Consider the following 15,468-nt stretch of genomic DNA (forward strand, 5'->3'; position numbering starts at 1 on the left):
CAGTCGTTCCATATCAGACTGGAAGCGTGTATTGCCGCTGCCGGTGTTCATTTTGAACACAGCCTGTGATAGTCAGTTGTCTCGTTACTACTCAAAATTTACAGAACTAGTGTATGCACTTGTGTTGTTCTTTAGTGTGTGCTACCACAGGAATTGTTCAAGTGTCGGTGTGGAAACTTTTCAAAATAAGATATCTCGTAAACGGTAGAATCCTGCAACAGAAATCACAGGCATTCTAATTTACACCAATTTCAGTTTTAATGCCAATAGACATTTTTCCATGTAGTGTATGTTTGATCAAAAAATACGCTTTCTAAGTATTATTACAATCTGGTGACTACCAATCCGTTCTGTGAAAACCGGACGTTCTATTACCACGATATTTAGGTGCTTCACCCCGTATAAGGACACAAAAAGAATCACCAATATAGGCCCTTCAGAAACGGATGTGATAATAATAAATTGAGGGATGTAGCAGATCGACTCTTTTTGTAACATTTATGTTGAAGATCGCGTAAGAAACTGGAAGAAGGAAGTCCATGAAGGTATACAGCTGAAAATGGTTCAAATGGCTCTGAGCACTATGGGACTTAACAGCTATGGTCATCAGTCCCCTATAACTTAGAACTACTTAAACGTAACTAACATAAGGACAGCACACAACACCCAGTCATCACGAGGCAGAGAAAATCCCTGACCCCGCCGGGAATCGAACCCGGGAACCCGGGCGTGGGAAGCGAGAACGCTACCGCACGACCACGAGCTGCGGACCAGCTGAAATGCTATGCTGTATGCAGATAATGCATTACAAACTATGGACTTACAACATTCTAAGTACAAGTTACGTGAGTTGGGAAGAAAACATTACAATCTAAAAATATGTGCTACTAAAATAAACAAAAGTTATGGTCCCCTAAAGAAAATTCCCGGTTCTGTCTAAGAGTGTTATTGAAAACAAGGTTCTTGAGCAAGTCACCAGTTTGACTTATTTAGGCAGTGATATGTCTTGTCGTCGACAAAGACATAGAAATGAAAAGCAACTAATTTCAACACGTATGTGGAACATTAAACAAAACGTTAAAAAATGAATTAAGCGAAACCAAAAAATTGAAACTGTGTAACACAATAGCAGTGCCGAGCTACTCAATGGTAACGAATCCTAAACTGAGGGCAAAAGAAAGAAAAATGACATGCACTCAGCAGAAAAGAGATTTTTAAGAACTGCCAAACATTGCTCAAGGAGGGACCACGTAAAAAATTGACATCCTGGCAGCATTGGGAGTGTGTAATTTAAGTGAGAAAATTGAGGAATAGAGTCAAGAATGTGGACAGAAGCTCAAGCGGATATGTGAAGATATAATTCCGTTAGTTGTAAACAAGTAGAAAACCATAGGAAGAGGTCATGCTGAACGGCCGAGAAAGAGATCGAGTTAGTTATGTAAAGTCGGAACAGGTGTACTGCCTAAGCCTTGAAACGCAGAAGATTATATATATAAAGGGTGGTCAGAAACAGTCTGAAAAGCTCATAAGTGTGTTACAGGGTAGTGTACGCTGAGGAATAATTGTTAGAAAACTATCCGATACGATGCGCCGTTTCCGATTGAAAATTCCTATGACAGGTCTCCTAGAGATTGTAGAGGGGACTAAGTAGAGGAGTTTTTCGTAAAGAACCCATGTCCAGAAATTACCGTTTGGATATAAAATAAGTTTGAAGATCGAAACACTTACAAATCCCCAGCTTCACTGTACGCACACAAATGAGAAGTGGACGCTGTCGTAATTATGACGTCACACACCACCTTCGTTCGACTACAACAACGGCTACGAGAAGCTGTTACGTTCGAAGCTAGGAGGGTTGAATGTGTGGTCTCCACGGACGCGCTTCACTCTTGAATTTGAAGAGGACGTCCTTCTTAATGAGGATGAGAACCCGAGGAGAAGTACTCGAAACATTTCCGATGCTATGCGCTCCTGCAGCAGATAGGGCAGAGTTCATTGTCTCAGCTGCGTGCCATGAACCGGGAGATTTAAAAGTGATCCATTCTTCAAACTGATTTTACATCAAACGGTACATTTCCGGACATGGGTTCCGTATCAAAACTTCATCTACTAAGAACCCTCTGCAATCGCTAGATGCATGTAATAGAAATTTTGTTTAAATTATAACTGTTTACGATGTACCACATTGATGCAGGGTGCGTCGAGACGAACAATTTGATATCAGACACTTGTGGTCTATCAGCCCGGGAAACAACCTCCAGTTGGCCTACAGAACAACTTAAGCGACACTGCATATACGACACGCGGGATTTTTAATATCCTCTTACCCGATTATGCCATCGGCTTTCGTTGACATTAGTAGGTTAATACATCACATGTATTCGAAATTGCGAATATGGATAACCATCAGCTGTAGAATGGAATGACAACTGATAATTTCTGCCGGACCGAGAATCGAATTTCCCGCTTAAAGCGAGCGGTCGCCTTACTGTTTAGCTATCCGTGCACGACTCACGGCCACATCCAAACTTCCGTATATCGTCAACCATACGTCTGCAATCTGCATTCATACATCCATTATGTATATTCCCGTACAGGTGAGACATTTTACTTGAAAGTTGCTTGCACGGTGCAGACAGATAAATACGATATTGCAGTGCCTGTGTTCTGGATACGACGCAAGGTTCCTTTGGTGAAGCACCGCAACATCGTATTAGTAGGTTAAGTTTTCATGTGAGGGTACTGACGTAAAATACCTGGGCATTTATAAGTTGGGGCAAATGCCCAGGATAAATATCTGGGCAAATGCCCAGAATTCATAAATGCTCGGGCACTTATGCATTTTAAAGTTTAATTGATAAGTGACGCTTATAAAAAAATTAAGCTGATATTTTGTATCGGATATGTTTTTTGCAACACTGTTTCATTAGTGGTTGGGTAACCAGCTTGAAAAATCTGCTTGAGAATTAGGGAAGAGTAAGTAAACTGGACGGTAAACGTAACTTTTTACATCTTTAACGAGATCAATTCTTACGGGTAGTACATAAGAAAAAAAGAAAACAACACTCAAGTTTAAAATTAATTTTCGAAGTGAAGTACGGTTTATGTTGAGTAGCTGGCCTGTTCGTAGTTGGGGGGTTGTTTGGGGGAAGAGACCAAACAGCGAGGTCATCGGTCTCATCGGATAAGGGAAGGATGGGGAAGGAAGTCGGCCGTGCCCTTTCAAAGGAACCATCCCAGCATTCCAGCATTTGCCTGCAGCGATTTAGGGAAATCACGGAAAACCTAAATCAGAATGGCCGGACGCGGGATTGAACCGTCGTCCTCCCGAATGCGAGTCCAGTGTGCTACCACTGCGCCACCTCGCTCGGTTGTTCGTATGTTTTTACTTAACTATACTAGTGCAAAAAATTAAAACAGTTTCATGATCTTCGTAAGTTGAAAAAGAATTATGGAGTTCCCACTGTGCCTCCGATTTTCCTGAGCCTAATTCCTTGCTGACTGCTGGGTTTCTTTTTCATTTTGTCTTTGCATGGACTGTTGAGTATCGGGTTTTTCTTGGCTTCTACAAGATTAAACCGTGTTCCTGCTCCATTCATTAACTTACAGTTACAGGAGTGGTAAGTTAGTTTTGCAATTCTCTGGTGAGAGTATTTTTTTTTTTCCTTGCGGATCTACCCAAAAGTGCCAAAGGAACACTCACTAGCAGCAGATAAAACTGACGTTCCCAGAATTTTTATGGAAACTTCTGCCAACTCACAAGTTTATCTTAAACCTCGCCACTACAATAAATGTAGACGATGATCTTCATCTTCCTGATGGTGAGTATGGGCTCCTTCTCACACAGTTTGTCTGGACCAAATTCCTTCTTTCTCCCTATAATCAGCCATGTTATCTCTAACTTTGATGACATTTAGTCCAGTGTTCTTTGCTGCGCCACAAACAAAGCTTATTGCATCAAGAATCTCTGTAGGCTTCAGGTTACTACTTTGTACTGCTGGATCAAGAAGATTAGTAGCAAGATGGATATAAGACGCAACGAATTACTTCGTAGCTTGGAATTTAGATAAGACTGACTTTCCTTCTGCAGATTGCAGTAGAGAGGATGGTAGTTTCCCAGTGAGAACTTTTACCAACTTATTGAAGTTCGTGGCTATTTTGTGGACTTGAGGCTCGTTCAACTCCAAAGCTGTAGTCAAATGAACGATTGGGTTCATGAGCACTATCATTTTCTCAACTCTTGTCCAGAAAACATCATCATCCACAACCCTTTTCTTTATTTCAGGCTGCAGGTATGACTGCGTCTTTTCGTTTATAGCTAAGGTTTGTAAGACAACTGTATTTGATTGCAAATTTTCAAGACAAAAGATATGGCTCTTCCATCTTGTCCATCCTGGGAGCTTTAGTGAAATCACATCTTTCAATTTCTTTCATCTGATATGTTATCGAACACTGCTTGTAAAATGTGGCTCTGTTTTACGGTTTTGACAACTTCTGCATTTACCATGAAAGTTTTGATTGCTTGACAGCCGAAAAATTTCAGAGCAGAACAAGTTTAATAGTTGCTCTAGGCACCCAAGTGGAACAATGTGAGGGAACTCATCGTTTACCAGCTTCAATGCAGCGCCTTGGGCATCCATTTTTTGTTATTAAATATTCTTTTTATTTTAGTGTTCTCATTTTATCTTCACAGTACCGCTGTTGTACGAAAGTAGATAAAGAAAGGGGCAGAACAAAAAACTATAGTCTCGTTCAAATATCACTACATCTGACAAAGCTTTTTTTTTCTCTGAAAATAGTTTAACATTTATCATCAAGAAATACATGCCAGCTGTTCAATACATTCAGTAATAATTTTGTTATCAATAACCATTGTTTAATAATCTACAGAGATTTGACACAGATTATGAAGTGTGTTATATTACAAAAAGATGTCCAAAGAACAATGTGTGTGTGTGTGTGTGTGTGTGTGTGTGTGTGTGTGTGTGTGCCCCTTATTTTAATTGGTAAATTATATATTCTAGCACTAAAAACTTTAAAAAGTACTTTTTTATATGAATGCGCAGATTTTCGTCATTTAAAACAGCTTTAGGAAAATGCCCAATTATAAATGTCCTGCCCACTGGGCATTTGTTCGGCTTACATCATTATGTGAGGGTAATGAAAGGAAAAAATTTTTGAAAAATTTATGCAAAAACTAATTACGTTTCTATTTCGATCTAAATTTCACCTTTACAGGCATAGTAAGAAGGTCTGATAACAGAACGCTTTCATTGTTAATTTTACGCTGTTAAAATTCACAATATTGGGAGGTAAATTTACGCATACACCAGTTTTACAGTTTGTAAATGTACGACTAGGCCAGTGGTATAATTAGGTGACGTGATATTAAAAAAACTCGTGCGGTGCGCATGCGCTGTAAATTAGGTTGCTTTTGTAGGTCAACTTGACGTTGTTTTCCGGCGTGATTGACCACAAGTGGCATATTCGACAGAGCTAAGTTTTACTATCTTTCTGTCAGAAGGAATTCTGCTGAAGCGACAGTTACTTACTATCTTCGGCTTGTGCGGTTGCATTTAAAATATCTTTACTGAGTAAATGATCTACACCGCATGACTTAATAAAATATCGGACTTCGTAAACAAATAAGATCTGTGCACGTTCTGTTAAACGGAAGATGCAAGTAATGACAATTAAGGCTGGAGATAGTTTATATTATTAGTCAGCAAAACCACACTAGCTTCTACTAGTGCAATTACAGTGGCCACATTTAACTTTAGGTTCTGCAGGATACTAAAGGATAGGAATTGACGCGAAGAACGTTTACTGAATCTTTACAATAATTATTGTTTCAGTCATAAGTTAAACATACCAGAAAAGTGGCGGCAATCGTACAGACTAGCTTATGATCAGACCGTAAAAGATAATGCAATGATAATGGACGACTCATTGTCGTGTAATAGCGTATGTAGTAAAACACGAAATAAACCAAGAGCGCTAGGTCCGTACTGTATGCTTATTATTACAAATGTGACACTATACGTAAACACGATATTGCAGTGCCTATGTTGTTCAAAAGTACGATGCAAAGTTCAATTAAAATGCCTCCCTTGTACGAGAATGTACTCAATGGATGTACGAGTACAGGTTGTAGACACATGGTTGACGACATACGGAAGTTTAGGGCTGGCCGTGAATCGTGCTGGGATGGCCTAATGGTATGGCGACCGCTCGCGATACGAGGGACATCCGAGCTCGATTCTCGATCCGGCACAAATCTTCGTTGCCGTTACCCGGTTACACAGCTGATGGTTTTCCTTATACGCAACTGCGAATACATTTCACTTTACGTAATTTATTTAATTATTTAGCCGCAGGTATAAAAGACAGCCAACCAATAAATGGGGTTTTTCGACAGATTTAAACCCGTCTTCTTCAGAAGGACAAAGAAACTCCATATTAGCAATTCATTCAGAAAAAACTGTCTCCACATGACATGTATCGGTAACTGTCTGTATGTCCGTATGTGGACATATTGTAGTCGCCGTATAGCTACTTACATTGTCTGTTATTTTAAGTAATTGTTCTTACTGATGTGACAAGCCCTTGATTCTCGGGGCCTTAATTTTTACACATGGACATACATGTGGAGACAACTTTTACTGATTGAATTGCTAATGTGAAGTTTGTTTGTCCTTCTGAAGAAGACGGGTTTAAGTTCGTCGAAACCACGGTCCAGGTTATTTGAAAATCACCATTTATTCCAACATTTTGGCTGTCTTTATACCTTCTGTTCTGTAACCGTTGCTATAGTGCAGCCATATTCAAAATATTTAAATTATTTACGTATACTGAGTCCACCAGAAAAATGTATACACTCTTTGTCAGGCTCTATCGAGATATCGATATTGCCGCTTGATTTGTGTTACGGGTGTGTTGTAGTATGGTCTGTGGCTCAACAGATGTTAGAACTTTCATCTGAGTATTGAGAAAACAAGACGGATGGAGCACACTTGACATTCAAGCAACGAAAATGTATTGTGAAGTGGTTTATCAAGTTTTATAATGCCGTTGAAGTGCAACATCAGTTGGAGCCGGGAGTTTGAAACAGAACCCGCAAACCTGCCTAACAAATAAACGTATCATTGACAAGTTTTATTTGCACACAACGATTTGTGATATTCACAAAGGAAGATCAGGAAGATAGCGTACAGCTACAAGTCCTGCTTCGTCGGCCCTCGTGTTGGATACGTTTGTTAATTGGATTGGATTGTTTGAGGGAAGAGACCAAACAGCGAGGTCATCGGTCTCATCGGATTACGTATGGACGGGGAAGGAAGTCGGCCGTGCCCTTTCAAAGGAACCATCCCGGCATTTGCCTGGAGCGATTTAGGGAAATCACGGAAAACCTAAATCAGGATGGCCGGACGCGGGATTGAATCGTCGTCCTCCCGAATGCGAGTGCAGTGTAAGTTTGTTAATTCTCCACAGAAGTCTGCTACGCAATGTGCGCGTGAAGTGGCGGTTAGCAGTACAAACGTACGAAAAATTCTGAAAGCTGCAGAGTGGAAAGTTTATATTCGGCGATTACTGCAAGCGATTAGTGATGACGATCCTGACCGCCGAATACAATTTTGCGAATGGTATCAGCAAATGGTAACTGATGACGAACAATTTGTGACAAAGGTAGTGTGGAGTGACGAGGCACAATTTGAGAACTTAATGGAACCGTGAATGGGCATAACAGTGTGTACTGGGCACCGGAAAATCCGCATGTTTATGTAAAGCGGTCAGTCTACTAGAGGTTCATGTGTGGTGTGGACTATCATCTAGGGAATTAGTAGGACCCTTTTTCTTTGATGCTACTGTTGCTGGAGGAGTGTACCTGGAAATGTTACGCATATCAGTTTTGCCAGTTATACGTGCGCCAACAGGATGGTGCGCGACCACACTACCACCTAGCCGTACGAGCTTTCCTGGACAACAATTTTCCGCGGCATTGTGCTGGACGAAGAGATCTAACACCTATGGACTTTTATTTATGGGGAACTATGAAAGATAACGTCTATCGACGTAAGCCACGCACGCTGCATGAATTTCGCCTGGAGATTACAGCATTATGTGCAGCGATCTCCACTATAACATTGACTGATGTAGTTGCGGTGACCGCTCGTCGTTCTGTTGTGCATTGCCGCCAACAGTGAACATTTTGGACATTTATTTTTTTATTTAGCGTATGGCATTTAAGTACATTTCAGTATTGGATGTTATTCTACATTACATAAGATTACATATATTCACAGAGGAACGTCTAGTCCTTGTATCCACGGGGAATTCTTCAAAGTCCCCACTGAACGCTCTAGCACTGCATTCTTCTCTGATGTGATGGATGGTCTGCTTAGGCGCGCCACAGTCACATGCTGGCGAAGACAGCAGTCCCCATTTGGAGAGTGCATCTTCCACGCCCAGTTCTTAATCGGTTCAGAGTTGACCAGATCTTGCGGGGTTGATCGAAACCAGGTACTGCCTCTGTAATACAAGGCATTAGGTGGCAAGTTGTTGGGGTATTCTGGAGCCATTCTCTTCTCCAAGAGTTGATGTCAGACCCAGTGAGGCTGTCGAGAGCAAGAGGAGGATGAAACTTCCTGGCAGATTAAAACTGTGTGCCGGGCCGAGACTCGAACTCGCGACCTTTGCCTTTCGCGGGCAAGTGCTCTACCAACTGAGCTACCCAAGCACGACTCACGCCCCGTCCTCACAGCCTTACTTCTGCCAGTACCTCGTCTCCTACCTTCCAAACTTAACAGAAGCTCTCCTGCGATCCTTGCAGAACTAGCACTCCTGAAAGAAAGGATATTGCGGAGACATGGCTTAGCCACAGCCTCGGGGATGTTTCCAGAATGAGATTTTCACTCTGCAGCGGAGTGTGCGCTGATATGAAACTTGCTGGCAGATTAAAACTGTGTGCCGGACCGAGACTCGAACTCGGGACCTTTGCCTTTCGCGGGCAAGTGCTCTCTCATTCAAGAGGAGGATGTCTCGAACGAAGCCTCTTGGTACTCAGATCAGGTATATCGATGTGTACCGGCAGTTCAGGGTTTGCTTCGATCTTGTTGTATTCCCTGACCAAGGCTGCTTCTCGTCGTATTTTTGGAGGTAGTATATGACTCCGGACAGGTAGCCATATGTTAGGGGTAGACCTAAAGGTTCCTGACATAATGCGCATGGTGTTGTCAAGTTCGACATCGATTTTGTTCACATGACTACTGTTTAGCCATACTGGTGCACAGTACTCCACCGCAGAGTATCCCAGGCTCAGTGCAGACGTCGTCAGAGTTGCTGTTTTAAACATTTAAGGTAACCCATGTGCTAAACTGAAGGTTGTATAACATGTGTGATCAATTATTAAATTTAAAATAAACACATAAGTAATACTTCTCGTTTCTTAAAGTGTGTGTACATTTTTCTGGGGGACTCTGTAAATGTAAAAGGAATTGAAGAATGAGAATCCTTCTTAAATTATTTAACGATTGTAAAAGAGGCGCCACAGGGGTCGAAACATAAATGTACGAATCAACTTTCTGGCGACGACCCTGGTGGCAAAATGGCTTTACTGTTGTTGTGGTTTTCAGTCCTGAGACTGGTTTGATGCAGCTCTCCATGCTACTGTCTCCTGTGCAAGCTGCTTCATCTCCCAGTACCTACTGCAACCTACATCCTTTTGAATCTGCTTAGTGTATTCATCTCTCGGTCTCCCTCTACGATTTTTACCCTCCACGTTGCTAAATTTGTGATCCCTTGATGCCTGAAAACATGTCCTACCAACCGGTCCCTTCTTCTTGTCAAGTTGCGCCACAAACTCCTCCTCTCCATCTCTATTCAGTACCTCCTCATTAGTTATGTGATCTACCTACCTAATCTTCAGCATTCTTCTGTAGCACCACATTTCTAAAGCTTCTATTCTCTTCTTGTCCAAACCATTTATCGTCCACGTTTCACTTCCATACATGGCTACAACCCATACAAATACTTTCAGAAACGACTTCCCGATACTTAAATCTATACTCGATGTTAAAAAATTTCTCTTCTTCAGAAACGCTATCCTTGCCATTGCCAGTCTACATTTTATATCCTCTCTACTTCGACCATCATCAGTTATTTTGCTCCCCAAATAGCAAAACTCGTTTACTACGTTTCCTAATCTAATTCTCTCAGCATCACCGGACTTAATTCCACTACATTCCATTATCCTCGTTTTGCTTTTGTTGACGTTCATCTTATATCCTCCTTTCAAGACACTGTCCATTCCGTTCAACTGCTCTTCCAAGTCCTTTGCTGTCTCTGACAGAATTACAATGTCATCGGCGAACCTCAACATGTTTATTTCTTCTCCATGGACTTTAATGCCTACTCCGAATTTTTCTTTTGTTTCCTTTACTGCTTGCTCAATATACAGATTGAATAACATCGGGGACAGGCTAGAAACCTGTCTCACTCCCTTCCCAACAGCTGCTTCCCTTTCATGTCCCTCGAGTTTGATAACTGCCATCTGGTTTCTGTACAAATTGTAAATAGCCTTTCGCTCCCTGTATTTTACCGCTGCCACCTTCAGAATTTGAAAGAGAGTATTCCAGTCAACATTGTCAAATGGCTCAAATGGCTCTGAGCACTATGGGCCTTAATATCTGAGGTCATCAGTCCCCTAAAACTTAGAACTACTTAAACCTAACTGAGCTAAGGACATCACACACACATCCATGCCCGAGGCAGGATTCGGACCTGCGACCGTAGCGGTCGCGCGGTTGGAGACTGAAGCGCCTAGAACCGCTCCGGCACTCCGGCAGGCTTTGACTGTTAACAAAGTACGTAAAACGCGTGTGTGGGGGAGATGTGTGAGTCGTCTGTTTGGCGCAGGGGTGCAGTGGAGACGCTGGCGGTGTCGACGAACAGCACGGAGGTGCTGGTGAACGTGACGGACCTGCAGCCGTACACGACGTACCGGCTGTCGGTGATTCCCGCCGACGAGGACGGCAAGCCGGTGGGCGACCGCAGCAAGTGGGTGAACGTGACGACGATGGAGACGCGGCCGTCGCCGCCGCGCAACGTGACGCTGGAGGAGGTGACGGGCGAGCGGGCGGTCGTGAGCTGGCTGGAGCCGCTGCCGCTGAACGGCGTGCTGCAGCGCTACGTGGTGCGCTACGGCGGGCGCGCGCTCGACGTGGCGCCGGGGCGGGGCACGCGCGTCGTCCTGCCCGTGGACGGCGACCGCGAGTACAGCGTGCTGGTGGAGGCGTGCACCAACAGGGGCTGCACGCCGGCGCCGCGGCCGCTGGCGCTGCGCTCGCGCGTCGGCCCGCCGGGGCCCGTGGGCCGCGTGGCGGCGCGGCCGCGGCCCGGGGGCCGGCTGGAGCTGGCGTGGGCGGCGCCGGCCCCGCCGGGCGGCCCCCGCCACCTGTACCAGGCGCTGCTGCTGCACGCCGCCTCCGGCCGCAACCGCACGCTGCCGCTGCGGCCCGCCGCGCCGCACAACCTCACCGACGTGCTCGACGTGCCCTTCTGCGACGCCGACCCCGACGCCAGCTACAAGGTGGCCGTCAGGGCCATCAACCTCGACGAGCACAACGGCATGCTGCTGGGCAACTGGAGCGAGTGGACCGACGCTTACTGCCGCATTACCGGTACGTGTACTTTTTACATTTCGCCCGTTTAGCCAGTTTCAATCGATCAGAGTAGGCTAATAACAAATCTTTAATTTTTAACACTTCCTGAAACACTCTACAGCGTATCGTGAATACACAGATACGTATCCACCTGTCACAGGGCCTGTAGACCACGCGTGCTTCCACAAACTGCCTCAATTCCTTTCAGTTTTGTGGTCGGTTCGTCCAGCTCTCTTCCACCCCCAGCGCTGCCAGGTCCTTCGCCAGGTCTTTCAGCCAGAGCTGCAGCGTCTGTTGTTTGCTTTCCAAAAAAAGAAAAAAAAATTAATGTTCAAATGTGTGTGAAATCTTATGGGACTTAACTGCTAAGGTCTCTCCTTCTAATAGTATTTTCTGGAGTTGAGAACAAGCTGGCAGTTTGGTTATGTAACAGAAAATCTTGCTGTGGAAATTTGTGGTTTGGAATCCATGTGCAGCTATTAAGGCGAGGAACATCTCAAAGCACTTACCAGGACAGAACACTGGTCCCAAGAATTTCTCACGCGGATGAGCAAGCAATGCTTTCGGTCGAGAAGGCGGAAAAGTGCCTACCTGGATCCACTTGTTAGGCATCTCTGGCCACAGCAGGGACAGGCTCTCAGGAGAGAAGTAGGTCACCTGGCCAAGGAGTTTCGAGAGCACAGTAAATGCCCATTGCATACAGGGACGGCGGTCATAAAAATCCACGAGTTTTCATGTTCACCTTGGACCGGACACTATCATTGGAGACGTCAGGTGGTGTCATTCCTCTGCCTGCCGAGTTTTCTTTCAAATGTTCAAATGTGTGTGAAACCGTATGGGACTTAACTGCTAAGGTCATCCAGTGCCTAAGGTTACACACTACTTAACCTAAATTATCCTAAGGACAAACACACACACCCATGCCCGAGGGAGGACTCGAACCTGCGCCGGGACCAGCCGTACAGTCCATGACTGCAGCGCCTAAGACCGCACGGCTAATCCCGCGCGGCGTTTGCTTCCCCCTCAAGTGCTTTCTTCGCCTGTCCGTCCTTAGCATACGGGCCTGTTCACTGGATTGTTCTGCTTTTCAGCATCTGTTGCATCAAGACGTATATCTCATCATTCTTCCTCCTCCTCATTTGCTCGCTCTCGGTGCAGCCAGTGTCATGTTTGTGTGGGTCCCTGGTCACGTCGGTCTGCCAGGAAACGAGGCTGCCGACGCTGCTGCCAAGGCTGCAGTCCTCTTCCCTCAGCCCACGAGTACCTCTGTTCCCTCCGATTATCTCTGCATTGCCGTCTGTCGGGCGGTGGAGTCCCTTTCGCATCGCCTATGGTCCTCCCTTCGCGGGAATAAGCTTCGGCTTCTTAATCCTCCCCCGGCGCCTTCGACGACCTCCTCTCGGCCATCCCGCCGGGAGGAGATTATTTTAAACCGGCTGCGTATTGCGCACTGCCTTTTTAGCCATCGTCATCTGCTCACTGGCACTGCCCCACCACTTTCTCCGCATTGCGCCCAAATTTTAACTGCCCGCCACTACCTGCTGGAATGCCCTTTTTTTACTAATTTACGTTCCATCTTGGGTTTGCCATCTGATTTATCAGCTGTTTTAGCAAATGACGCACGGGCTGTCGCCCGCGTTTTACTTTTTATCCGCCGAAGCAATATGGTAAACACTATTTAATTTATCGTTTCGGATCTCCATTTTTGTATGCTATTTTTAGCCCTTTTTCCACGTGCCTTGTTTAGATGTCTCCAATTCTTTCCATTGGGACTGACATATAGTCGTTTCCCTTGTCTCTGTTTGCGTTCTATACTTTTGGCTTGGGCGCGTATGACCTCAGTTGTTTTTTACGCCCTAAAACAAAACAAACCAAACCAACGGTTTCAGACGTTTGTCCCTAAGCCGCACTAAATCTGAAATGCCCCTGTGCTAGAATTCGTTCGGCTGACTATGGAACCACCTTCAAAAAAATGTTCAAATGTGTGTGAAATCTTATGGGACTTAACTGCTAAGGTCATCAGTCCCTAAGCTTACACACTACTCAACCTAAATTATCCTAAGGACAAACACACACACATCCATGCCCGAGGGAGGACTCGAACCTCCGCCGGGACCAGCTGCACAGTCCATGACTGCAGCGCTTTAGACCGCTCGCTAATCCCGTGCGGCAACCACCTTCAAATGGTTCAAATGGCTCTGAGCACTATGGGACTTAACATCTTTGGTCATCAATCCCCTAGAACTTAGAACTACTTAAACCTAACTAACCTAAGTACATCACACACATCCATGCCCGAGGCAGGATTCGAACCTGCGACCGTAGCAGTCCCGCGGTTCCGGACTGCAGAGCCTAGAACCGCACGGCCACCGCGGCCGGCCAACCACCTTCAAATTACAGTCTTGGCTTCATTGTCGCACGTGAGTCGCCGTCCTGACAAAAACTCCTTCAGCGGGCTGAAAACGTGGAAATCACTAGGGTCGGGGTCCGGATTGTATATCCATGTGCAGCTGGGCAGACTCCCAGCGAACTGACCGGATCTTGTCGGCGTTATTGATTACCACATGTGACCTCGCATTGTCGTGGATCATAACCATGTCGTCCAAACATCGAGAATTCCTCGGCACTTCTTCCTGATGACGCCCCACAAACATGAACGCCCCGCAAACATGACAGTGTGGAACAATAACTGTTAGCACTGGTGATATTCAGCAGGAGCGGTCCACGGCGATGCCAGAAGACCGTTAACATCACTTATCCAACAGATAGCGCTGAACGATTTTTTTCCTTCTTTTTGTCACAGGTGAACTTCGATGTTTCCACACCATTTTGGCCTGTAATTCACGATCCATGTTTCATTGCCAGCGACACTGTAGTTCAAGAAACTGCGACCCTGCTCGGCATACCGCTGCAGATGGTTCAGTGAAGCCATCATTCACTTGCCTTTCATCAAGTCGTCCAAGTGATTAGGCACCCACCGACATGAAACACTCCGGTGTCCTAAGGACCCGTGAACCATGTCGTAAACACTGCCATACGACGTACCAAGCTCCCGGGAAATGTCCTTGAGGTGCACTCGCTGATCTGATTTCACCATTGCATCGACGTGGGAAATGTTTTCGTTAGTCAGCGGCGTCCTCTAATGCTCATTGCCGTGCAAGTCCTTAGAGCCTTTCGGAAACTCACATCACCACCACCTCACATGTGTATTTCGATGGGCGTTCATCCCTCGCTCCTCAGAAAACGACTCTCACCACGTTGCTTATACGGCGTGAACACGTGAAGCACAACCGCCATCTTCAACAACTATCCGCAGCGCCCTACTTCGGAGTTCCCGGCAGATAAGACAAGGCCGGCACAAGAAATGTCTACCATAGCGAGTGGACGCACTAACTTCTTTACAGCCTTAATTTGGCCACAAAGGAATAGGGGCAAAAACTTTTCAAGTTTCTCTCGTCTTTCGTTAAAATTTTCACTACCAGTTGTTGGAAAAAAATTTCTTGTCGTCCTTTAATAATCAATTCACTTTCATTTTTCTGTTTTTTCTTAGTTTACGTCTTTGGTCGGTACATCTTTGCTTAAAGGATACCCTTTGCACTGTAAACAAACTGATCGTATGACTAATCGAGTGTCAAGCACATGAGTAGTGCTCTTAGTATCATTAAAAATGTTATGAAGTGTGACACAGTGATTTACTTGCAGTATGTGTTCTGTTTCCAATTCAATAGCGAATACATCGGCTTTCATGACCATCAGGACACAACAACACTAATGACTATCCACTGGAACACATGTACACTACTAGCCA

At 44.9% G+C, this 15,468-nt stretch overlaps 1 protein-coding gene across 1 annotated transcript in view; it reads left to right on the forward strand.

The window, feature by feature from the left end:
* LOC126188389 (cytokine receptor-like) overlaps positions 1 to 15,468 on the forward strand; it is a 296,079-nt gene that overhangs the window by 32,224 nt on the left and 248,387 nt on the right. The window contains exon 2 of the mRNA XM_049929989.1: positions 10,915 to 11,678. Coding sequence (XP_049785946.1) covers positions 10,915 to 11,678 — 764 coding nt within the window. The remainder of the gene's footprint in view (positions 1 to 10,914; positions 11,679 to 15,468) is intronic.

This window comes from Schistocerca cancellata, chromosome 5 (genome assembly GCF_023864275.1).
Source record: "Schistocerca cancellata isolate TAMUIC-IGC-003103 chromosome 5, iqSchCanc2.1, whole genome shotgun sequence".
NCBI classification, from domain to species: domain Eukaryota; kingdom Metazoa; phylum Arthropoda; class Insecta; order Orthoptera; family Acrididae; genus Schistocerca; species Schistocerca cancellata.